Source organism: Ambystoma mexicanum, chromosome 11 (genome assembly GCF_040938575.1).
Source record: "Ambystoma mexicanum isolate Mex_15411 chromosome 11, UKY_AmexF1_1, whole genome shotgun sequence".
Taxonomy (NCBI): domain Eukaryota; kingdom Metazoa; phylum Chordata; class Amphibia; order Caudata; family Ambystomatidae; genus Ambystoma; species Ambystoma mexicanum.
Window position 1 is genome coordinate 1,057,503,489 of NC_090934.1, and position 25,659 is coordinate 1,057,529,147.

General features: G+C 46.0%; 1 protein-coding gene across 4 annotated transcripts in view; it reads right to left on the minus strand.

Moving 5' to 3' along the window:
* TICRR (TOPBP1 interacting checkpoint and replication regulator) overlaps window positions 1-25,659 on the minus strand; it is a 1,117,313-nt gene that overhangs the window by 273,316 nt on the left and 818,338 nt on the right. For all 4 annotated transcript variants that reach the window (XM_069624305.1, XM_069624303.1, XM_069624304.1 and 1 more), the window contains exon 17: window positions 12,163-12,224. In XM_069624305.1, the coding sequence (XP_069480406.1) occupies window positions 12,163-12,224 (62 nt within the window). The remainder of the gene's footprint in view (window positions 1-12,162; window positions 12,225-25,659) is intronic.

The window sequence follows — 25,659 nt, forward strand, 5'->3', positions numbered from 1 at the left end:
AGGGCTAGACGTGAGTGCCCTACATAGAGGACTTGATGCAGTAAGAAAAATCGAACAAGAACTAGGAACATGGTTTACAAGCAGTCTGCTCAGCATGTGGGGAAAAAAAGGAACTGCGCTTATGGGACTCGGGCAGCTCCACATAAATCAAACATACTTCTAGAATCATTGTTGCCAATGGAGCTGAAGTAAACACCGCTGTTCGGTGAAACAAGGTTTCTGAAGTCAGTTGTGCGCCTGGAGATTGCCAAAATAGTAAATCCTGAAAAAGCAAGCAATGCATTAGAAATTGGTAAGAGCTACACGTCCCATTATCCATTGTGCATAAGAAATCCATGTCAGTGATTCTATCAAAAGCATGCCAATTCCTGAGTAAATAAACCCTAACCATCGAGCGCATAGATCTCAAAACATGGGACAGACACAGCGTAACAGTGAAGGTACAAGCCAAGCAATAAAATACCACACAATACCAAAATAACTTTCCCTGTGGGTACATGTTAGGGAAAATTCTCATAATTGGCTGATTTCCCTTACCTAAATGAGTCCCCTCAGCAGCTTTGCTGGATTTCTAGGGTTTATTTTTTTTCACCTGGTAAGAGTGTGAGCCTTTTCCCACTCTTACATGTGTTTTGCTGAATGTATTTCTACTTTGTATGATCTTGGCCAATGGAGCCTCACCTACTCCATAGCATCATTTTCTTCATGTGTGTTACACAGCACCTTCAGTGCAGTGACACATGGTTGTCTTTGAGACTTCCACTGACTCCATTTTCTGGGGCTGACTACTGTCCCCCAGAAAAGATAAAGTTGCCATTAACTTTATAATAGAAACTTTAAACCAAAAGACCCATTACTCCCCATCTTACATGGAGTATTGGAAAGGGGGTCTGTGTCTCTGGGAGCATTGTTTCGCCCCCTTTACATGAAGAATTGGCTGGTGGGGTAGCGTACAAAAATGTTACCCTCATTTGTGCGCCCCCGCAGTCAGTGCGACTTTGGAGGCACACAAAATGAGGGTGACATTGACTGCACCCAAGCAGAGCAGGGGTTGCTGGGGTGTCCCCTGCTCTTCCTGTGCGCACTAATGGGGGTCAGGGGTTGTGGGGATGTCCCCCGCTTACCAGTTCGGAAATCAGGGGACATGTTAAAAAATAATTGTTAAAAAAAGCATCCTGCGGCATCCGCTCCAACCCATGTTAGTGGGAGGAGCTGACACCGCAGGAATCACAGAGTGTAGGCGGCACGTGCAGAAGTGTGCCGCCCTAAAGGTGTGTTGGGGTTGGGTGGGGGGGGAGAGTGGGGGGGGGGATGTGGGAGAGGGAACAGTGATCCATATGACTGCGCCGTGCCGTAACTGCCGTCAGCATTTTCGCCGTTGCGGGCCGCACAGTGATCACATAGATCCGCTGGTGACAGTGGTATCTACCCTATTTTTTATACCGCGGTTATCTTAAATAACCATGGTATTGTTTTAGGCTATTATATTAGCCTCAAACATAAACCTGCTTGACCATATATATTTTATTATGGTTCCGGCTGGGTTTAGTCACCATTTCTTTTTGTAAACTTCATTCTCGTGTTTTTCTCTGTGCGCCAAACCAGGTTTGGACCCTTTGTTTGCTGTCTTTTAGCGGGCTTCTGCACAGAAGCCCTCCTTAAGGCGCCTGAAAGTCTGGTTAGGCAGGATGTGAGGGAGGGGTTTTAGGGCCCCTGCCATGGGTTCCCTTGGTAACCCAAGTCGCACTCCTGTTTGATTGGCTGGGTGACTGTCCTTGCCAGGACAGCCATCCTGCTGTGTGATTGACAGCCAGGCTATGTGAATGGGGGAAAACTGCTTAAAAAGCAGGTCTCCGACTGGAAAGGCAGAGTCGCCACTGGAAGGAAAGAACCAACAAGGAGCTGATGGAAGAGGAACCCTACGACGACTAAACCGCCCGGTGAAGCCCTGGTGCAGGTCCGAATCTTCAGAATCGGACGACAGAAGATCCTCCAGGAAACTTCTTCCCTTGAGCTGATGGGACCAACCAGTTCGCCCAAACTTCAAGTCAGGAGCCCTCCTCTGGTCGAATTCGCTGTACAGAGCTACAGTGGGCCGGATAGCCAGGAAGGTCGGACCCTGCTTGGGTTTTAAGGAGCGCACCTTTTATTTGTTGCTTTGCTCTGCTTCTGGTCTGGGTAGTGCAGGACCCTCCAGTTTTCCCAACTTGTCAGTCCGACAGTTGCTACCGGAACCGTGAGCCTGATGGAACTACCAGGAACGTCCGCCTCAGCTGCACCTTCTTCTCCGTTTTAAGGTACTGTGCAAATCCGGTTGTTCGTTCCATTCAGCCGTGGTGAAAGTGTTTGAAATCTTTCTCCAATCCGAGGGCTTGTCCTTCTCTTCGAACTAACTTTTCTGCCAACCAACCTCGTCCAGAATCCGTGGCACAAACTTTACTGCAAACTACCCTGAACTGTGTGATCTTCAGCAAAAGACTTTTGACCCATTGACTTTGGCCCTAAGCCTTTTCTACCTGATCCTATCATTGTAGTCTCTCTTGTGCAATTGCCCCCGAGTACTTACCTGTTGGTGCGATTCAATTTCTGTTAACTTTGTCTTTCTCTCCCTTTTAAATTGCTGGAGTGCCATTTTGCTCCAACTTCATTTTGTGAGCTTAACTTGTCTGGAACTTATTGGGAATTGTGTAGTGTATTAAGAGTGATTTCTAAACTGCTTAGAAAAGTGAAATGTTATACAACTGAAGAGTAAAATAAATGTATATTCTTTTACTTTAAAACCTTGAGTCAGCGTTTGCCTGAATCATAGTAATTGCTGTCCTTTGTGCAACTATTTGATACTGCTCACTTACTCTTGAGATAAGTCTGGCTGCTCAGCCACGGATACCATTTTAAATGTGTAGTACAGGCTTGTACCAAAGGCGAATTTATACTGTCACTTGTAGTCTTAATTGTGTGTGGTGTTCCCAAAGGGTACTGCATATAATTCTGCCTAACAGTACACTGTACTTTGCACGATGCGGGCGGAAAGGAGTTTAGCGCTATGCTATATATATATATATATATATATATATATATATATATATAAAAAAAATATATATAAATTACTCACTGTAGTGACTAACATACTCTTAGTCCCCTTTCCCCCATACCGATTGGACGTCCCTTCCTAGGGACGGGAGACTGAACCTTTTTCACCAGAAAAAACCTTTAAAATTTAGAGGCGCGAGCGGGGGCGCTGCCCTGGGAGCATGGCTACCCTGACACCGCCACTCCTCAGTCCGCATTGACCAGTCGACAATATTTAACATTGCCTAATGACACTATTATTAGTGGGGAGGATGGAGGAACGTATGGAAAGAGGACTAAGGACTAAGAGTATGTTGGTCACTACGGTGAGTAACTTACTATTACTCTTACGTCCTGTCCCCTTTCCTCCATACTGTATGGGTGATTACAACTGCATGTAGCCCCAGAGAGGAGACCCTCCTTAAGCAAATAAGTTCCTCAGAACCGCCTGTCCGAAGGGCGCGTCTCACTTGGAGCCGGCGTCCAAACAGTAATGCTTACAGAAAGCCGAAGGGGTGACCCAGATGGCGGCCCTGCTTATGACCTGCCGCTGGAAGGCAATGGGCATGGTCTTGTCCCTGACGGCGTGCGCGTGCATGTTAACTGGCAGCGGTTTCTGCTGCCCCTCATAGGCCTCCTTGATGGCCGCAATCATCCATCCATCAAACGATCGTAGCATTGGACGCTGTATAGCCGGGCCTGGATCCTCCAAAGGTGACAGAGCGTCCGACTTGCGGAAGCCCTTGGTCCTGTCCAGACAGAATATCAGAGCGCGCCCGACATACAGACAGTGCAAGACTGTCTGAGCCGCGTTCTTGGGGGTCAGCAAAAAATGTGGGCAAGACTATTTCCACGTTCAGATGGAACGTGGAGGGTACCTTAGGAAGGAATGCGGGTGAGTCTGCAGGACCACCTTATCACTGTGGAAAATGGTATAGGGAGCTGAGGCCACAAGGGCCTCGATTTCACTGACTCTGCGAGCAGAGGTGAGTCCCACTAGCAATTCTGTCTTAATGGTGACCAGCCATTCCCTCGAAAGGTTTGTGTGCCAAGGCGCCCAACACCACATTGAGGTCCACACAGTGTGTGGCTTCTTGATGGGCGGGTAGAGCCTGGACAAGCCCATCAAATGCTTCTTGATTATTGGGTTGGAAGAGGACAAGGTTTCCTTCTCTGAATTTCGATAGGCCCCTATGGCTGCCAGATAAGTGCAACATGTGTCCACCTGCATGCCTGAGTGATCGAGGTGCGCCGTGAAGGAGAGCACATCGTCCAGCGTGCAAGTAAGGGGGGGTCTATCTCCTTTGAGTTGGCCCAGTGACAGAATCTACTCCATTTACGCTTGTATTGGCTCCCGGTAGTCTTGCTCCTGGCACCCTGAATGGTTGGCCTGAGATAGGTTCAGTGTGCTCGCGGGTGATCTGCTCAGGAACCAGGCTGTGAGGGCTAACCTATGAGGTGAAGTACCTTGCCCTCCTGATGGGCCAAGCGGAAGGTGAATGGGTAGTCTGTATGTGAGGCTGAACAGCTCTGAGAACCACGGTATCGCCGGCAAACAGGGGGCTATCAAAATGATGCTGAGGTGACAAGTTTCTTTTATCCTGCCTATTACCCTGGGGATCAGGGGTGTGGGAGAAAAGGCAGGCTGTCATGCCCTCCCATTGAATCTGCAATGCGTCGGCCAAAGAGACGGGGGACCTGCCAAGACGCAAACTGATGGCACTTCCTGTTCTTCCATGAGGCAAACAGATCCACCTGAGGGTGGCCCCATGTGCCCAAGACAACCTGCAGCACCTGGTCGTTCAATTGCTATTTGTAATTACCTGATCCCAGTCTGCTGAGCCTGTCCGCTTCCAAGTTGGCCTCCCCGGGGAGGTGGACGGCCGTGAGGTAGATGTTCTCCAGGACTCATTCCCATATGCTGACTGCTAGGCTGCACAGTAGAGGGGACCTGGTACACCCCCCCCCCCAACTTGTTGACATAGTACATGCTGGTGGAATTGTCGGTCTGGATAAGTACTGTCCTGCCTCCAACGAGCGGAAGGAAGGCTCAGAGGGCTAGCCAGATGGCCCCGAGCTCCATCCAACTGATATGCGACTCCTGTTCTTGCCAGGTCCAGACTCTGGATGCGTAGGGTGTCCAGAGTGGCACCCCAACCTTCCAGGGAGGCGTGCGTAGTGATGGGGACCTGCAGGGTCGGCTGCCGGAATGGCTTGCCTGTCCGCAGTTTGCAGTCCTTGGACCACCATGAGAGGTCCGAGTGGAGAGAAGGAGGTATATGCTGACCAGCTCCGCTTGGGAGCCCTTCTCCCAATTCCATGAGGCTGAGAAGTGCAGCTGTAACCTGCTCATCCTGAGCCTGGTGTGGGGCACGGCCAGTAGAACTGCTGCCATGATAGCCAGGAAGTGCTGGTACCACCAGGCCGAGGTCATTGCTCTGGTAATCAAGTGCGTAGTGGTCCTCTTGATGGCCGTGATCTTGTCCTCTGAGGGAAAGACCTTCTCGGAGCTCGTATCACAGATGAGGCCCAGGAAGGTGAGTTTCTGCGTGGGCTACAGCTGAGACTTCTTGAGGTTGATAGTAAACCCCAGGTCGTGGAGTGTGTTCATGAGTGCTGAGGAGGTGTGGGTAACTCCCTCAGGTGATCTCGCCCCGATGAGCCAGTCGTCCAGGTACAGGTAGACATGGTGGCCCTGAGGAGGGCTGCCAGCGCATTCATGAGTCTGGTGAATACCCTGGTGCTGAGTTGATGCCAAAGGGTAGTACTTTGTACTGGAAATGGCAGCCCATGATCCTGAAACGTCAGAAGGAGCGATGCGGCTGCAAGATAGGGACATGCAGATAGGTGTCCTTCAGATCCAGAGAGCACATCCAGTCTCCCCTGTTCAGTCTCTGCAATGAGCGCTGGCGTTCCCATCTTGAATTTTTGAAGATTGAGGTAGAGGTTGAGAGTGAATAGGTCCAACACAACTCTCAGGCCAGCCTGCTCTTCTTTTGTATGGTGAAAATCCTGGAATAAAAGCCAAATCCCCTCTGGGAGGCTGGGACTTTTTCCACTGCCTGGCTCTCGACGAGCGACCAGATCTCTGCCAACAGAGTTGCTGTCCCAATCTGTGGGAGAGGAGAGGAAGGTACCGGTAGACAGGACCAGTAGGCGGTACCCAGAGGATATCACAGAGAGGATCCAGGGGACCGTGAAGTTCTGACACCAAAATTGCATGTGAAAGAGAAGCCTGCCCCCCACTGGAGACACGTGGACCCGAAGGGACACGTCATGTCTTTTTTCCTTCTGAGGCTGGTGCTGAGGAGAGGGACAGGAAGAACCATTTATTCCCCCCCCCCCCGCCCTTTTTGGTGCTTGCTCCGGTGCAGACTGGGTGAGCAGTCAGGTTGTCTCAACTTCTCCTGGAAGCCCGCATACCCGTCTAACGACCGCCCCTTGTCCGAGCATTGATGCGACTGAGTGTACGGCTTGGGCATGGCCTTCACCAGGATAAAGACTTCCCTGTCTGCAAGCTGTTTTTCTTTTTATCTAATTCCTTTGGTGGTAGAGTGGAAGAGGTCACTACCCTCGAATGGAAGGTCCAATATGCATTCCTGGACATCAGGGTTAAATTTAGTAGCCCACAGCCAGGCCGTCCTTATGTCCGTGGCAATGCAGATGCCCTGGCCAGAGGTATCGATATGGGCCAAGGTGGACGCCATGATTTTATTTCTTTGCATTTTTATAGCGCTCACTCAACCCGGGGGCATCGATGCACTGTTACAGGAATATGTCTCTTAGTTGCCTATTTATAACACGCTTAATACCCAGAGGTTTCCAAGCACGGACCCGGGGGAAATCGAACCTGCGTTGCTTCGTGTCTTGTTTCCAAGGAAAGCACCTTGCTGCTGAGCTATCCTCCTGGGATTGTCCTGCGCAACCAGTTTGGCTTCTCCCAAACCCGCCTTGAAGTGTGCCTGGCTCTACACCGGAAGGAAGCCCGCTATTTGCCACCAAAGCCTCTGGTTATCAGCTGCCAGCATGGCATCCGCGTTGGATTGATCCAGGTGCAAGGAGGCGTTGGAGTACAGTTTCTTCCCGTACACCTCCAAGATCTTCTCCTTGCCTGGCAGCGCCGAGGACGAGGTGGACCCGGAAGACTAAGGTTTAGAGTGGAGTGACGCCGCAGCAAATCATTGAAGAATGCGGTTGAGGGTGCGCTGACAGCAAGAGTCAATCTCCCCCCTCCGTCTGTCTTTACTTGGCATTGTAATGCTCACCTGGTATCCACGGGGACGTCACTCAGCCTGTTCGGACCTCTTACGACCTCAAACCCTTACCCTGGAGTCTACTCGACTGGAGACTGGGCCTTGTTTTCTTGGAAAGTGTGCTCTCCGTCCTGCTTTCAGCGCAGGGGCGCGTTGATTGATGCGGGCTCGTTGCTGCCTAGTTACTTCACTGGCAAGAGTCCGACAGGTAAGTATAATGAGTCTTTTGAACAGTTCTCCAATTTCGTTCCTTTCCTTCCTTAGATGATGGCCGGCGTCTGACGATGGCGACGTGCTGCTGAGATGAGTAGCGATGAAGGTGAGTGAGAGCGCGATGCGCAAGTAAGTGCGGTATGCAGTGCCTCTAGATGTTGCCACGCTAACCTGGAGTGTCTTTTCCCTCTTGCAGATGGATGAGAAGTTCCGGAGACAGTTCCCCCAGAGCGGCTGGGATTTAGGCAAGCGTTTGAAGCTTGTACAGTCTTTAAAAATAAGCGAAGATTTGCTGAATACTTACTAATGCCTTTTTTTTCTGTTCTTTTCCCTTAGGAAGCGGCGTGCCGGGATGGGAATGACACTGCCGAAGATGCCCGCAGAACAGAAGAAGCGATGAATGATGGGCAGAAGCGCCGCAAGGTAAGGCTGTTCCTAACAGTGTTCTTGTAGGAGCTGAGCGTAGAAGAAAGATGCAGGCCTACTGGAGACCGAGCCGAACACGGTGAGTGTCACGCTGCAAGTCACGCTGCAAGTGCAGAAAACAAAGCATGTTTCTCAGCCTGGGCCTGGCTTAAATAGTCTCTGGGTATCCCAGGTGTCTCTGGGCTGAACCACACCCAAAAGACTAGACTGCACATGCAGTTCTGGGAACCGAAATATGTGGGGGCATCCATCTTGTCCCCATCAAAGCACTACAAGTCCAATCCCCAATGTTATCCTATGGGAGTGAGTGAGTCTGGTGCCACAAGCGCCAAGTCTGACTCCAAGTGGGTCTTTGAAGGGATGGAGAGGCCCTCGAGGGCCATGTAGGTGATCTCGGGCTGCTCTACCTCTGGTTGAGTAAGGCCAAAGTATTCTGCCAAACCTGCAAGTCTGTTGTGGAAGGCCTTTGCTAACAACGGCATGACAGGGTGGTCCTCCTCATCGGTTTCCACCAGGATGTCCGGCTGGTCCGGAGCAGGTGGAGGAGTGCTTGGTGCCATGGGCTACGGTGTGGGGACGGAGGCTGCAGCAGAGGAGGTTGTGGAACCACCTGAAGTGGCGCAGGAGCCGGCATTGCAGGGGCAGTGGGTGCTGTGCCGGCGTCTGCGGAACCAGGGCCATGGGAGGAATGACTATGGATACCGGTGGGGTGACCATAGGGATCAAGTCCCTGACTGCATCCCGTAGGACGGCCCCCATTTGGGAGGGGTTTGCATCGGAGCCAGAAACCTTTCGAAGAACCGGTCTTCGGAGGCTGTTAGGTGGCAGGTGATATTGACGGATTGGCTGGAGGCTGCTGAGGCTGTGGCACACTCTGCCTAGATAGCAGGGGAAACCTGCCCTCCGCCACTGATGGATAAGTGTAGGCCACGTACATAGTTGACGCCATTCCCGCCTTGAAACACATTCACCCGCCTGCTCTGTTCCTAGGAGTGGCATCGGACGAGCGTTGTATGGCCCGGCGGCCATTTTGTCAAGATGCGTGCCACGTGCCAAAGTCGTGGTGCATGGTTTCCTGGGCCCAGCCTCATCCAATCCACTTGGGGGTGGAGCAAGAGACCTACCCGGCACCTCAGATCTAGACCTGGAAGGCATACTGCCCTCGGTGGTGTTGCAGGTAGTGCTGTGTGAAGGCGCCCCCTCAGACTGAGCCGGTGCTAGGGCGTAGCCCCTCGGGAGTTAAAGAAAAAGAAAAGAACCTTGCGGTCCCTCAGCACTTATTCCGGAAGAATCTAATGACCCCTCAGACGTATGGCCGGTAGCTGGACGAGCCTCGGTGTGTGTGCTGGTACCAGAACCCGATGGGTTCCTCCCACTCAGGCGCTTCCTTTGGAAGGAGTCGCCCTTGCGGGGTGCAATGGAAAATAGAGGCCCTCCTTTGGGCATCATCTCTACTTGATGAAGTTCTTCAGGTCCTCTGGAGGCAATCTTTCGAAGAGCTCCCTCCACCTAGCTAGTCTGTTCTTGAGTGCACGTGGAGACAATGAGTCGCACGCAGCACATCCTTCCCAGCCGTGGTTGGGGCCAAGGCAGCGGAGGAAAAGAGTGTGGGGGTCGGACGTGGGGAAGAGCTCTCGCAGGCTGGACATGTGCTGAAGCCAACCGAAGTCGTCATGCGTGGGGGGTGATAGGGGGGGTAAGGAGCATGATGCTGGAGGATCAAGTATCTAGATGACAGATAAGACAAAAAGATAGAATAAGAGTCCAGGGAAGGGCCAAACCCAGGAGCGCTGGTGAAATCGGGCTGTTCCCGTCGACGCGGAAAAGGGAACTGAGGAGTGGCACCGGCGGGCGGAGTCAGGGTGGCATATGCTCCCAGGGCGGCGCCCCCACGCGCCTCTAAATTTAAAGGGCAAAAAGGGGTTTTCTGGTGAAAAAGGTAGGGACGCCCATGCAATATGAAGGAAAGGGGCCGGGACGTAAGAGTATACATATATTATTACTATTCCGACATCTTGTCCCCGCTGATATAGTCTCATAGCTCAAAAACTTCACAGTACTAGTGATTCAGGCCTCTATCGTTGGGCATCTGTTTGTATTCAAAATCATCAGTATCTGTTTTTTGTAAAACTGAGTGGTCTCCATATAGGGCCACTAGAAGCCTGCACAGATAGGGACACAGAGCTAGGAAAATAGTTGAAAACTGAAGTAGCTGACTCAATGGGGTAAATGTAATTTGACACTAAAAAGATCCAATAAAACATCGTCAGTCGGTTACACTGCCAAAACATATGCCCCAGTGTAGCGCTCCCACTCCGCTACAGGAACATGTGTCTGACATAGAAGTATTTGAACAATTTCTTGGGGACCAATATTGCTGTACCAAGACCTGTTCCATATTGTTTAATGCGCTTACGTTGTGGTGGTGTTTTAGCCAGGACTGAACCCTAGGACTAATTTCTGAGCACTCAAACGGATTGTCTCAGATTCAGTTCGATTAAGGAGGTGATGTTTGGGCATTTTTATTATTTGAACTGTCAGTTGTAGCACAACAAGCAAACAAAAATAGCGTGCGCACTGGGCATGAGGCTTTGGATCCTGGTCCAGCTCCATTATTCCTGAACCCCAATGAGCCAAACCAGCAGAAATATGTGCTAGTTATAGATTTCATGAATAAAAATGAGCCAGAGGGCGACATCGCTGGACGCTCATGAAGTACATGCCCGCAGTCAGCCTACATGACTGCCACAGCTGTGCTGCTTTAATGTGCGTGCTTAAGTGTGTCCAGGAAGGGACTAGTTCAGTAGGAGTTGAAAATACATGGCCGCTTAAGGGGACCAAAAATACAAAATTTTGTCAGAAATAAAGGTTTAAATGTAACACTTTATTAGGTCTTTAACACCTCCTAACACCCTTAATGATGACAAGCACTTTCAAGATGGACCTTGTCAATCTGTCAAACATTCCGAGCCACTGTGCTGAAATTTCCCTCAAGGCATGTCTTTGAACAAGGTAAGACCTCAATTTTACCCCCAAAAAAACTTTAGATCTCAAAATATTCTTGCAACCATTAGCAATTTTAGTAGAGCTACAAACAGTTTCAGGACAGCTAGAAAGCAGGAGGGCTACATTGAAAGGCTATCCCCTTTTTTCAGGTAACCGCACAAGAACTGCTGCCTGAATCTTGGGCAGTGCCCATCTATTGCACAAGAAGTTGATGAACAGGTCCTCAGTGTAAAAGCTATATATATATATATAATAAAAATAAAAAAAGGTGCTCACATCAACCTGGCTGATTGTAGGTGACCACTAATCATGTGCCTACCGATGTTACCAGGGCACAGAGGAATCTAAAATCCGTAATTTTTAGAAATTGTCCTCATCTAACTTCCAAATGAGCGTTGGAAATGTATTCCCAACCTCCTCTCAATCGGGAAAATTGAAGTCCCACCTTTGTAGTGAGACAGTGAGCTGAAAGTGTGTGACAAAAAACTGCTCCTGCGGCAGATTTTCTTTGATTTTGGCATAGGTTGCTACTGTTGCTAAGCCACCTCTTCCTCACACTTCGGTGGACGAATGAAATGCCTTAACTGACATGAACACACTACTCCTGCCAAGGTGCATGTCATTAAGCCCAGTATTTGCTGTAGGATTTCGTTTTATGAAAGTAATGTCAGGGCCACCAAAACAAAGTGGATTTTCCACTCGGCTGTTCAAGTGTACCCTCACTCTCAAGAGGCAGCCAACATTATTTGACTAAGTTAGCCTATGCAGAAAAAAAGATACTTCGGGGGTCATAGAGACCAACTATTGTGCTAAAAGATGCATTGAATTAGCCATATATTGGCCAGGGGGGTAATGCCGATTTACAAAAGGTAGAGCATTCATGTTAAGTAAACATAGTTTACAAATTAAAATGCCTCTTTGTTGATCAATCCCTACCCATAATCTATTCTCTATGAACACCAGTCACCCTGCTTCAAGAACTGCCTATTCAACTATTAAGCCCCATTAATTTCTCGGTTATCCTTAAGCCGTGATGAATGCCAGTAGTGCACGCTAGAATGTCCTTTTATCATTTCTTACCACTCCCTTTTAAGAAAGACAGTTGTGTTAGTATTGTACCACTTTTTCTGCAATTTTGTTGTACCCAAAACGTCATGCATGTTATAACATACCTTTCTAAAAAGAGTGTACTCACCAATGACTGATTTTTCTGGAGATTCTTCGACAATGGCAACGTCTGATCCAGAATCAGAGCAACTGAGGAGAAGAATATTAAACAATGATGGTCATGGCACTATAGAGCACATTAGGCCTAGGATTGTACCTAGCATTTTTACTTTGGAAGTGCAATTTCCTATTCACATGTAACATTGTTTTTCTGATTTTTAAAGTAATCGTTTTCATCCTCCATTTCAGACAATCTGGTGTCCCATTGGCGAAAAAGGAAAACTTAATCACAAATTAGTAAAAAGCTAAGGAGTACTTTTATGTTCTCTGAAGCAAAGAAAAGTATCCAAGTAATGTTTAAATTCCAGATCACTCCAAGATCGCAACAAAAAGATAAAGAAAATGATTAGTGCATTCCTATCCCTTTCTTCGGTTTAGGAAAACACATCAACATGGCTGATTACACGTACATCAAAACCTTTGCAACCTAGCCCCGCCAGGCAAGTTGCTACATGGTGGCAAGTCACACAGGTTAATAGAATGAAGTATGCATTTGATTTAATTGTGCAACTCACTAAAGAAAAGGCTGGAAACAATTGCCAGGCTGCTGTAGTAGTTTTATGTAACAATTGCATCTACTTAAGAAACCACTTAAATCAGTGCTTCATTCTTCTGAGGTAATTTAGTTGATTACCATTTACTGAAAAATAGTAGCCTGTAGGTTTACAGAACTCTGGTAGTATGTGCTTACAAAAAAAGATGCTTCAACCAAACAGCCTATTCTATCATGGTGTAGCCACGCCACTCATGAGATATTAGGGGGGATGTATGCTGTCAGGTCTGTAAATAGAAAGCCCTGAAATAAAGGGCATCAAAACCCTGCGTCCTGAGGAGGAGGGGGGGATTGCATTGGGAATTAAGTTCGACCCTACAAAAAGCCATAAACAAAGTCCCACATGACTAGTACTCGTAGGCATTTGGTTCAAAACTAGGGAGGACTGATGTGCCTGGTCCAGCACAAAGAGCGTCCAGAATGAGGAGCACCTAGAATGAGAAACAGAGCATCTAGACAGAGAAAAGCCAAAAGGCTAAAACTGAAGGTATCTACAAAAAGGAACCAGCTATCACTCACATCCAGCCTCACTATCAGTAAACTCTACCATTGTTGTTTTGTTACAAAATCCCCTTTCCTCTCAAGGGAGTAGCTAGCATTTTTGTTGGCTTTTTTTGTACCCTGGCACACTTCATATAATAGTGAGGCTTCTTTCAAAGTCTTACTGAAGATTGCAATGACTTATTAATATCGTGCCTTGTAGCCCACGCTGCTACCAGGGTAACAGCACTCCAGAACAGTCCAATTCCTCCCCTAACCCCCCCCCTTCCCGTAAGGGTTCTCACCCAATCAGTAAGTGTGACAGACTGGAGGAAGCCCTTATGTTTTAGAGGCTGCATCGTAATTAAGCCATCTTTACTATGCTAGTAGTCATTTGCTGCAGGAGCAAATGGCTGCCTGGTGTTTTTAAAGTCCTATGTCCTACATCTCTGTTCATGTGTCATAGGCGAACAAACTATTTTTGGCCATTTGGCTACATGTGCTCCAACTTTCATCTGACACATGGCTTCCCAGACCGACTTGGTTCCAGTTTGAACTGGGTGAGGGTCAGGCCCCTTAATCAACATCCTTGTGTGTGCCTGTGAAACTAGGGACAAGGCCGACCTCCCACGATTGAGGCGGATGTTAAAACTTTGAATGTTAGATTGGTTGTGATTGTAAGGCTGGTGTCAAGCTCTTCATTTCACTACTTGGAAAGGCCCTTGCACATTACCAGAGGGAAACCTCCCTTGATCCAATAGGCATTGTCTGATCATACTCCACAACAGCCTGTCTGTGCTCCACACAAGCTCCAAGACAATTTGAAACACTGGCACAGAAGTGGAAGCACGTGTCATTCTGCTGGAGACCAGATAATATTGCTGCTGTCAAGTTCTGCTCCAATCCAGGATTCATCAGGCAAGTGTTCTCCAGATCTCTTCGAAGGGATCCACATTCAGCACTGAAGGCTTGACAAGAGTCTCAGCAGAACGGTCCTTTTTAACCACTTTCTGCTGTGCCTACTTAAGCCATCTTGAGTGTTGCCTCTTGGGTTTCCTCAGACTTCACTTTCCTCTTAGTTCCTGTCCTGAAGAAGCCAGTGTCTCTGAAGTCCTTGTTGCCCAGAACAATGTACTACAATAGAAACCTCTGCTCTAGTGCCAGCAGATCCTGTCACATGCTTGCTGCCGCAGTTATTTTCAGATCACTCTGCAGATGCTTCAAATGCACACCAGACCACGTGAGGGAGTCAACTTTGGTGTTTAGCGCCTGCCACAACTCGTGTGAATTGTACTCCTATCCACAAGAGTGACAAGGCCCAAGCCCTAAAATTACCTGCAGTAAGGGCCACTACATATACAGAGAATCAAGCAAAGCTGAAGCATGCTATAAGGTTTAAGTTACTTAGCTGTAACTATTGTTCTCCAGCATGTGTCTGAGCAGATGTCCAACAAACTGTCTGCGAGTTTGCTGCACGGATCTCCCCGGGTTCGTTACTCACTATTCTTCTTACTCTCAACATTTGACAGTAAGTCTTATTCTTAATCAAACTCTTGATAAAAATGTTGACGATGCAACAGGTTATTCCTATAACTTCTTCACAGAAAATATTGGGAGAATATTGTTAATCACTGTTATTTCTATATCTAAGAAATTGATTTTGCAGTCTTATACTTCAGTGGTAAACTGTATTCAGGCATCTATAGTAAGTGAGAAACCCCTGTGGCTTTCCAAAGTCCCCCCACACTCCAAAAATGTCATCTATGAAGCATACCCAAAACTTCAAATAGTTACGCCAAACTGGGTGGTTCAATACGTGATCTTTCTCAAATGTATGCATGAAACAATTTGCATAAGGGGGGTCCAGTGTTCGAAGTCCCTAACATCTGGAGATAAAATTGGTTTTTCATTTGGAAACAAAACATGTTGATCTGGCAAAAAAGATCCAGCATTGTTTGTATGGCAGTTCCAAGGCATAAAAAAACCCAAAGAAAATTTAAAATGTGGACTCCATGCCTGAAAACGATTTGAAAGATTCTCTGCATATTGCATAGCATCTTGGCAAAAACCAAAAGCCTTTTACAGATGTAGAGAAAGTGATTTTTCCAACAATTCTTGCTGTGAACCGCAAAATGTTTGAGAGAAAAGCAAAATGATCCCAATGTCTGACACCACAATTTGCCGGCGCGTAACTGACCTGTCCTCTGAGATCAGTACATAATTTTTGTATGCATTTATTGTGGCTTAGTTAATTAAACTTAACACATTTTTATAAAACAAATCATTATTTGTAACACAACTCATCGTACAAATACTATTAAACATAATTAATCTGCATCTTTCTCAAAATCATAAAATCAAAATCGCTCTATAATTTAATCAATAAGAGATGGTTTCTGGTTCAAATATCACCAAATCTTTTTTGCCTCTTGCAAAATTTCCCAGGCCATAGCAGAGACGACTAGCTCCAAAATTGGTTGCTGCTGATCTCGTCTAGATGTGTTATGTTTACATATCCTTTGCAATAACAATCTATTAGAGTTTCACAAGCCGTCAATAGAGGTCTACTGCTCGCCACTTCAGTATGACACAATCAACAAGTATTCCAATAAATTCTGTTTTTCCCAGTTGGCTCGGTATTCTCTAGTTGGTAGGATATTAGATCTCAAATGGATTATGAAATGTTTCAATTCCATAGTACATAGTTTACTCAAATTGCTATTTGGCCTATATGTTGTGAAGCTCCCATGAGAAAACACATATTCTGCATACAAAACTAAGAAATGTTTTTTGCCCTATCCCAAATTTTTGCTTTTTTTAAAAGTTTCTTTTTAAAATTAGGATTAGTTGCAAGCATGGATATATCAAGCCCCACTTCTTCCAGATATTTTTCTGTAGAATGTTTCAGCTCTTGTAGTAGGAAAGTATTCGTTTCCATGATGTTATTTCTCCCGAATAGTTTAGACAACTGGTTTGAATTTGGGTTCATTTGGCAACATTTTGAGTATAATAGAGCCCTCTGCAGTTGCCAAGATAATCTTAGTGACATCTGCCCAAACTTGGGTCTTGGGGCCTCGACCAGCGTAGCATTCGGAAAGGTTCATAACTGTACGTAAAATCTTCCCTTCCAAACCATCATGCGAATTAGTCAGAATGTAAGGCAGAATAGCCATAGCATACATAATCCCCGGAATTATCGGTGTACGATAGATTTCTAAGAGGCCCTGTATGTTATATCTGCCATGATGAATTAGATAATGGCGGGCAGCCAACCACTTTTTCCAAGTTTTTCCAGTAATGTGGGCATCAAAGTTTGCAGCAGGGTTTACTTTAATGGGGAAGCCCAGGTAGATGTATTCATCTCCATTTTCTAACTGGCAATTTTCATCTACTTTCCTTCGATCTGTTACAGTTTTTTCTCAAAGTCATGGTTCCGGTATTAGATGTATTGATAACCATGGCATTCCTATCAGCATAGATGACCAGCGCGTCAAGTGATTGCTGGAGGCCAATCGGAGTTTGATCTAGTATTATAATGTCCGCTGCATAGGAGCAGCGCACACCGTGGATAATAATAAGCAGTGCTCAGATTCCTAAAAGTTTGTAGTGCTATATAAAGGCTAAATTATTATTAATTATTATTATGGCACATGTATCCCATTTATCTTGAGTGGGAAATTATTTATGGGATGAAATATCTGCGGTAGATCGGCCATGTAAAGGTTATAGAGGATGGGAGAAAAGTCACATCCTTGTTTCAGTCCTCAGTTGGCACTGACATAGTTGGTATGCAGACCTGTCTTATTTAAGCGGACTGTTATGGAAGTGTCAGTATAAAGTTGTTGGATGAAATATAATACAAGATGTATTCCCCATGCTGTTAATTTCTTAAACAATTCTGGTTGGGAGACTAAGTCGAAGGCTTTGGTAAAATCTATGCAAGAGCAGTATAGATTTGGTCTGCTGTTTTAAGCCGTCTCAGCCATTAGATATTGAAGAACACATGTTGATAAGGGAATTATGGGCTTTGCGAAATCCTGTTTGGAAAGGGCTTAGCAGTTCTTTTTTCCACCCATACAGTGCGTTCTTTTAGTAGGGCCATTGCAAATATCTTGTGGCTGGCATTGATCATGGCCAAGAGGCGATAGTGGGGTCAAACCTATCGCCTCTTTTCAAGATGGGGATTAATGCTGATTTGCACCAGCTGTCCGGTATCTTTCCAGTTTGCATAATCTGACAGTATAAATTTGTCAATAGCTTTGCCCACAAGATCGGATTGGCCTTCATCACTATATTGGGTATCCCGTCTGCATGAGAATGTTTTGATTTGACGATTAAGTTCTCTATATCTTCTTCTTTGAGGTCTAATTTGGGGCGCCACTAAGCCCTTATATTTCAAGTGCTCTTTACAGTCATGAAGAGTGGGATCGTTGTACAAGTCCGTTATGTGCTTCAGCCATGTATGCTCTGTCACTTGATTTATATTCATGGGGAGTCGACTTCTTCTAAAAGGCATTAAAATGGGACCAGAATTTCTGGGTGTTATAAGAATTGAGCCATCCAAATAACCGCGTCCAGTTTGCCGTATTAGTAGATGGTTTGTGTTGCTTCATCCAGTTTCTATAACCTGTAGCTAGGGTTCTTAATTGAGATACTTTCTCCAGCTCTGGAATCAACATATTTCATTTTATCGCTATCTTTGCATAGGAATGCGTTTGTTTTTGCGCCGCAATGAAGGGATCAAAATAGAGATTTCCCTTAGTTCCACTTTTATGTTTCATCTTATCTGTATGTTCTTTGTGGCTGGTTAGCCTACTACAAATCATATGATTTAAGTCCCAGTTAACGGTCGGGCAATTTTCCATAGGATCTTGCAGATTATATTCATGAAGATCATTTATATAAATTATATCACTTTCACTCCAACAAAGTCTGTTCACTTGAATATTAGTTTTAGTTCTGGAGCAGAGAATGCTTGAGATATAGATGTTTTCCAAAGATGGGGACTAATTTAACACTGCATGATCGCTCAATGTATTGAAATGGGTTGTATAAGACTACATTTACTTGCCAAAAAGGGGTCCACCATAATCAAGGTGGGATTTGGATGACCCATTTGTCCATGTGTAATTATTTTTCCCCTGGGTCTGCATTCTCAAAGCCGAGTTGTTCCAAGTCATGTGCTGCCAGGAAAAGCGGCCATGGCGACTCCATTTTACTGTTTCGGAGTATTGAGAAGTCAAGCTTTCAGTATTAAATTTTCTGGACATTGGTGGAGTGGCCATGCCATTTCAGAATAATTGACCTAATGTCTATGTATGGATTCAGTATGAAATCTTCCCGGAGAGTCGTAAACATTTATGATCAGTATGGGGTTGTGGTCATTTCCCTTGGGGGAATGAATGGCTAATACATGTGCGGATCTCATTTTTGCGGGAAAAGACCTAAGGTCGTGTAGTAATTTAGAGCCAATCGCTAGTCCACCACTGCAATGACCTCGGTTTGATGGAATTGCAGGATTTAAAATAAAGTGATATCCATCTATTGCAAAAGGTCTAGCACACCAGGTCTCCTGTAAGAGAAATAGATCAACTCCCATTATAGTTTCCAGGCCAGTTGGATGGCCATGTGAGCCATTTAAAATTTTGCTCACTTGTATTGAGTCAATTAGATCTTAGTCATGTCTTCAAGTTCCAATTTCACAGTTTACCTTCTGACTTTTTTTTGATGTGTAATGCTTGCAGTGCACCTTTGCCCATCAGCTCCGTAATGGCTGTTTTGATGTCCATTTTGGAGAATAATGAAGGATCTTTAAAATAAGGGGGAACTCTTATTTTTCCAGCAGACTGTAAGGGATAATCCCATATCAGTCAATTTCAGTATACTCTCCTTCAAGAGCGAAAATGTCAGCGCCGAGGAAAACTCAATTTGTTTTACTGCCCATCCAGGGTAGTTCAATACAGATGTCGGAAGTTGATCAAGTCCAAATGGGGGAATTGGCCCAGTATTTCCAATAATCGTGTTAGGTTAAAAAAGGGCTATAGTTTGGAGGCTTTAATTCCTCTGAGATTACTCATTTCCCTAAGCCCTTTGGCTCGCTCTTTGCTAGCGATTGCATTTCCCTCAGTGACATTTTTCCCCTTGATAAGATCTCTAGTCATGGGGAGTATCTTTTGTTTATTCTGTGATTCTTCTTTTTCTGCTTCTTTTTCCTCTCTTTGGCAAAAGCAATCAATCAGAGGGGTTAAGGAAGCAGCATGAAGAGAAATGGTTCATTCTGGACTCTGTAGAGTTTTGTCATGCTGGTCCATTTGTGCAACTGGTTTTTGGGGTCATTGAGTAACACTTGGCAAGTGGAACCATCAGGAAGAGTATTTAAAACTTTCTTCTTCGCTCTCGCCCCCTTTCTGGTTTCCACCAGTTGCCAGTCCAAGTTTAATGCAGTCAATCTTTTTTTCCCCTTTCACAATGTGCGTTTGTTTTTTATCCTCCAAGCCCAATTTTACCGTTGTAGGTACTTTCAGATTCTCTTTGTGGGAACATATGTTCCTGTGTGATGCTGGAGAGAAAAAAACACTTCTTCGAAGTCCCAGCTTGTGGTTATAAACTTTTATCTTTTGGCTATGTATAAAAGGGCATGGGGCCAAAAATTATCACTCACCGATAAGGATGCAATTAAAATTGTTGGTAATGCCTTTTCGTTCGTTTCTGTATTCACTAGATTTTTCACAGTTCATATTTTTTGTACACTGTCGTATCCGCCATAGCTTCCAATAACTTTTTAATATCTGTCTGGTCTTTGGAAAGAGTGGAGATCAAAGTGGCTAGTGCTTCTATTTTAGAGAACAAAAGATTAAAAGGCATGAATTGATATCTCGATGGTAGCTTCCGTATGAGTGCAACTTTCTTCTATATTTTCAATGGACGTTTCCATGGAATAGGAATGAGAAGATAAAGACAGCAGAGCATTCAAATCTGGAGACTGATAGGTTCATATCATTTTTGTTTCCGTCATCTTCATAAGAAGGAAGTATGGTTTACCCACCCTGTGACACATATTGAAGACCCACCACCATGTTTAATAGTGAGTTATTATCAATCGTAGGGGATATTGAAAGCTCAGAGCTGTCGGACAAAATGCTGGAATGTTTTTTCTGCTGCAACAGACCTTAAGGGGATCAAAAAAAAGGGCAATGTCTGTTTTAGGCAACATGACTGGCTTTTGTTTCGGGGTTGCCTTTTGTGCAAACTTGGTATTTTTGACTTTAAATAGTGGTTTCAGCGTAGGATGCAGAGCTATTTTAGCACTGCACATATTAGTCTTGCGCATGATAGTATTTGGCATTGTAAATACAATAGATGTTGCACTCACTGACGGAAAGGCTTACCTCAAATTCTTTGACAAAAAAAATAAAGGAAACTCGCCCACCTCGCCAAGTAGCCACTAGACACTTCTACTGCACTCATGGTGCACAAATGCGCGCGCTAACTCTCCATGCCTGTGATTTATTGGATGGTGTCAGTTTCTGGAGGTGTGTCCAACGCCGATCCAATCAGCTGCAATACCAGGTAAGACTCAAGTGGAATACGGAACACTGCAGCAACGTTGATTTCAGGATGAAAGAGCCATGTCAAAAATCAGCTATCAAACTTCCAGTCTGGCCAAGTCAGCTTACATGAAACACGAGCAGCACACCAGACACTCCTACTGCACTCAGTGCAAGAATTGACATCATGCTTCAAACACAATCAGTTTGTCCTACAGTTGAATGCGGCCCACTGACATTTCAAAAGAAGCTCATTGGACTAACTTATGTTGTGTTATCTTGCATTCGTATAGAACTTACTGCCACAGTTTATGGGGTTGAATTGTTTTTGTCCGTCAGAGCAGCAAAGGAAGAACGAGATGAACAAGTTATTTACCCCTGGTAACGTTTCTTTCCATTTGATGTTCCTCGCACGTACCCCTCATCTTATGATAATTCTCCTTCCGGCTGCAGCTGTTTCGGAAAGTTTGACAGGGGGCGCTTTGTGCCGTCTCGTCGAGTCGATGTCCCTCGAGGGCCTCCGTTCGACTGCTGACGTCATCAGTATAAGTAGCACACACAGTGCCCGTTTGCTTCAGTTCTGTTTTTCCCTATCTTGAAGAGGAATTACCAGGCGTACCATAGATCGTAAGCTCAAGAAAGCATAAAGTGTAAGAACATGTAAATTCTATGGCAGGGTAGGCTGGGAGGGGCAATGAGGAACACTTGGGACTAACATCCAATCGAACGAACGTTACATGGGGTAAGTAACTTTCTTCAAATGGATTGTGTCCTCCCACATATTGCTCATCTTATGATAGACTCCCAAAGCAGTAATAATTTGGTGGTGGGAGTACGAATTATATTTTGTTTTAATTGTTGTCATGGACTGAATGAAGGACCGCTTTTGCAAATTGTCCTTCCTGAATGGAAGATTAATCCAGGTTATGTCTCACAAACGTGTGAATAGACGACCAAGTGGCCGTTTAACAAATGTCTTTAATTGGGGCACCTCTGAAGAGCAGCAGAGGTTGCCATGCCCCTTGTGGAATGTACTCTCAAACCTTCCGGCAGGTCTTTGCCCGCTGAACTGTAACATTCCCAAATAACCAGAATGATCCATCTGGATATGTTTGCTTTGTAACAGCTAAACCCAATTTAGGGCCTGTATAGCCAATGACTAAATGGTCCTTTTGACAGAATTTAGCCGTTATTGATATGTAAAAACAGAGCCCTTTTTGGGTCCAGTCTATGTAATCTTTTCTCCTCTTTTCCAGGATGAGGAGGTGGATAGAAAGTTGGCAAAATTATTTTTTGTGACAAGTGGAAGTCGGAGACTACCCTCAGGTAGAAAAGAAGGTTTCGCCCGGATAACAACTGTCTTTAGAAAAAAAAACGTATGTGGGGGTTTGCACCTCCTTACCCTGCGTGCTGACATTATTGCAATTAGCAAAACCGTTTTGAAGTCGTAATGGGCATGTGTGTATAGGCTAAAAAGGAATGCACGTTAGAAATGTTAACACTAGGTTAAGATTTCATACAGGGACTTTAATGGAACTGGTGGAAATACATTAGTAAGACCGTTTAGGAATTGAACAATCAGAGAGATTTAAAAATATGAATCCTCCTCTGAAGAGTGCTTGAAAATAGATAGCGCCACCAGGTAACCTTGAATTTTTTCAATCTGGGGCCCCAGATTCCCCAAATGTAACAAAAAAGAAAGCACCATAGGTGTGTCACATAGAAAGGAATCCACATTTTTATCCCTGCACCAGCTGCTGAACTTATTCCATTGGCAGCAGTACAAAGATTTTGTTGCTGGCCTTCTGGCCGAAAGCAAGATCTCAATTACGTCGTCAGGGAGGTCCCAATCCTTACATCTCAACCTCTCACAAACCATGCTTGAAGGTTGAGTCTTGAAATCTGGATGGAGAACGAGACCCTCTCGCGAAAGAAGGCGCTCTCTTTGTGGAAGACGTATTGGATGGCAGATGGACACGTCCAGAAGTTCCAGGAACCACATCCTCATGGTCCAATCCGGGGCAATTAGGATCATGGGTTTACCGAACTTTCTCGAACTCCTAATCACACGCGGAAAGACTGGGACTGGAGGAAACACGTACAGGAGTGGGAATTTCACTACGAACGCATCCCCTAGAGCTCCCCTTGGAAGACATTTCCTGGAGCAGAAAAGTTCTCACTTCCAATTGACACTGGTCCAAACAGATCCACTTGAGGTGTTTCCCAAAGGGTGAAGATCTCTTGAAGGACTTCCCGAGCCAGTTCCCCACTTGTGGGAGACACTGCTCTGCCTGCTCAGAGCGTCCGCTGCAGTGTTCGCCTCTTGGGCTAGGTTAATTGCCGAGAGAGAGAGATTCCATTTTGAATTGCCCAGAAGCAGAGCTGCATTACTTCTCTGCAAAGTGGTAGTGACCCTACAACATCTCTCTTGTTGAGGTAGTACATGGCCACTGTGTTGTCCGTCATGATGACATTCTTTCTCTGTACAGAGAGCAGCAAGGCCTTCAAGGCTAGTCCGATTGCCCTCAGCTCTAAAAGGTCTATGCACAGTTTGGACTCTGATAGAAACCAACGACCGCTGGTCATTAGATCGTTCAAATTCGGCTCCCCATCCCCTGAGGGAAGAGTCGGACTACCGTCATCTCTGGCTATGGTTGCCAAAAAGGTTCCCCTTTCATCACATTCTCCTTGCAGGCCCACCACAAGAGATCCTGCGTGCCTTGCTTGAAACCTGAAGAAGGTCCACCATCCTTCAGGAGTACTGACACCATTGGGATTGGAGGGCCCACTGGAGCGACCTCATGGTCAGACGTGCCTAAGGCACCAGGAAAATGCAGGATGCTATGAGGCCGAGCAACCTCTGAAAATCGAAGCCCAGCAGATGCTGTGCATTTTGAAACCTATTCACCATATACAAAATGTGCTGAGCCCTCAACTCGGGGGCAAAGTTTCCCCAGAGGAAGAATCCGGTTCTGCTTTTGCAAAGGTGTCACCTGAGACGTCGAAGTTGAGCGAGCAGCTCAGTCTGTGGGGAGAATGGCAGGTACTTTTCAGATGTTCCAGAGCCTGTTCGGGAGAATGAGTCCTGATCAGCCAATCATCTATAGAGTGAAAGATGTGAATCCAGCTCCTCATTAGATTTGCTGCCTCCACTGCCATGAACTTGGTGAACACTCTTGAGGCGGAGGTGAGCCTGAAATGCAGCAGTCAAAGCTAAAGTGAGAACTGCCAATGGCGAACCTCAGGTACCTTCTTGTGCTTGGAATGTACGGGAACGTGAAAGTAAGTATCCTGTAGAACGAGTGGAGCTGAAGGGCCTAAAGGATCTGTGAAATAGTGAGCATTGCAAACCTGTCCATCCTGAGGAATCTGTTCAAGCGTCTCAGGTTCAAGTGTCTCAGGTCCAAGATGGGTCACATTCCTCCATCTTTCTTGGGATCCAGAAAACATGTACAAATTCTGGTATTGCAGAGTGGGTGAGGTGTGCTGAAAAGGAGAGCATGTCGTCCAAGGTGCACTTAAGAGGGTCGATCTCCCTAGAGTCGGCCCAATGACATTATCTAGACCATTTACTCTTATATTGACTCCTAGTAGCCTTGCTTCTAGTGCCCTGGATGAAATCTAGGTTACCCTGAGATAGGCTTAAGTGTTTCAGCGTGACCTGCTCAGGAACCACGCTGCGGGGGCTAGCTTATGTATGGCGAAAATCCTGGAATAAAAGCCCAAGCCTCGCTGGGATGTTGGGACTTCTTCCACAGCCCGACTCTTGACGACCAACCAGATCTCCGCCAGCAGAGTTGCTGTCCCAATCTGTGGGACAGGAGGGAGAGGAAGGTACCGGTAGATGGTACCCCGCGGAGACTACAAAGAGGATCCAGGGGTCTGAAAAATTATGGCGCCAAAATTGCACGTGAAAGGCGGCATGCCCCCCCTCCGGAGACATGTGGACCCGAAGGGGCGTGTCATGCCTTTTTTCCCCCCGAGGCTGTTGCAGAGGAGGGGGGGATTGGAAACCCCCCCAAACTTGTATCTAATACCTCATCCGTGGTGGAGTGGAAGAGGTCGCTGCCCTCGAAGGGAAGGTCCAATATGCGTTCCTGGCCATCAGGATTAAACTTAGTAGCCCTGAGTCAGGCCGTCCTTCTCATGTCCGTGGCCATGCAGATGGCACGAGCAGAGGTATCTATGTAGGCCACGGTGGACTTCATAATGCCCTGCGCTACTAGCCCGGATTCTCCTAATCCTGCCTTGAAGCGTGCTTGGCTTTGTGCCGGAAGTTCTGGGAGGAAGTCCGCAATTTCCCAACAGAGTCTTTGGTTAGCGGCTGCCAACATGGTCCACCAACCAGAGGACATTCAGTCTCATCATGGTAATGAGTTTATTTTTTAGGATGTTAAGGAACAATCTTAGAGCATTATTTGGAATCAAGTGCAGTTTTTTGATATTGCGGCTGTAGTACCTGCATAAAAGGCATTGCAATAGCCTAATCTGGATAAGATAGGAGCTCTATCCAGCATGATACAACTGTTTGAAGACAGGAAAGGTCTACAGGCATTGATGAGCTTTGAAGTGTAAGCTGCCGAAGATGCCGTGGCGTTGACGTGTCTGGTTAAGGTGAGAGCAGAATCAAGGTAAACGGCCAAGGTTTTTACTTCCTTGGAGACATTTATGGTGATACCATCGATGGCGAAGGATTTGAAGGAGTCACATAATTTGTTTAGATGATTTTGTGAGCTTATGAGTAGTAATTCTGTTTTTTCATCGTTTAAACACAGGTCATTTTGGGAATTCCAGGCCTGGATAGTTGGGTAAATTTCATTCAGTGATTTTGAGTCTACAAAACAACTCCATGAGAGTACTCAAAACTACTAAAGGACCCTCCTGC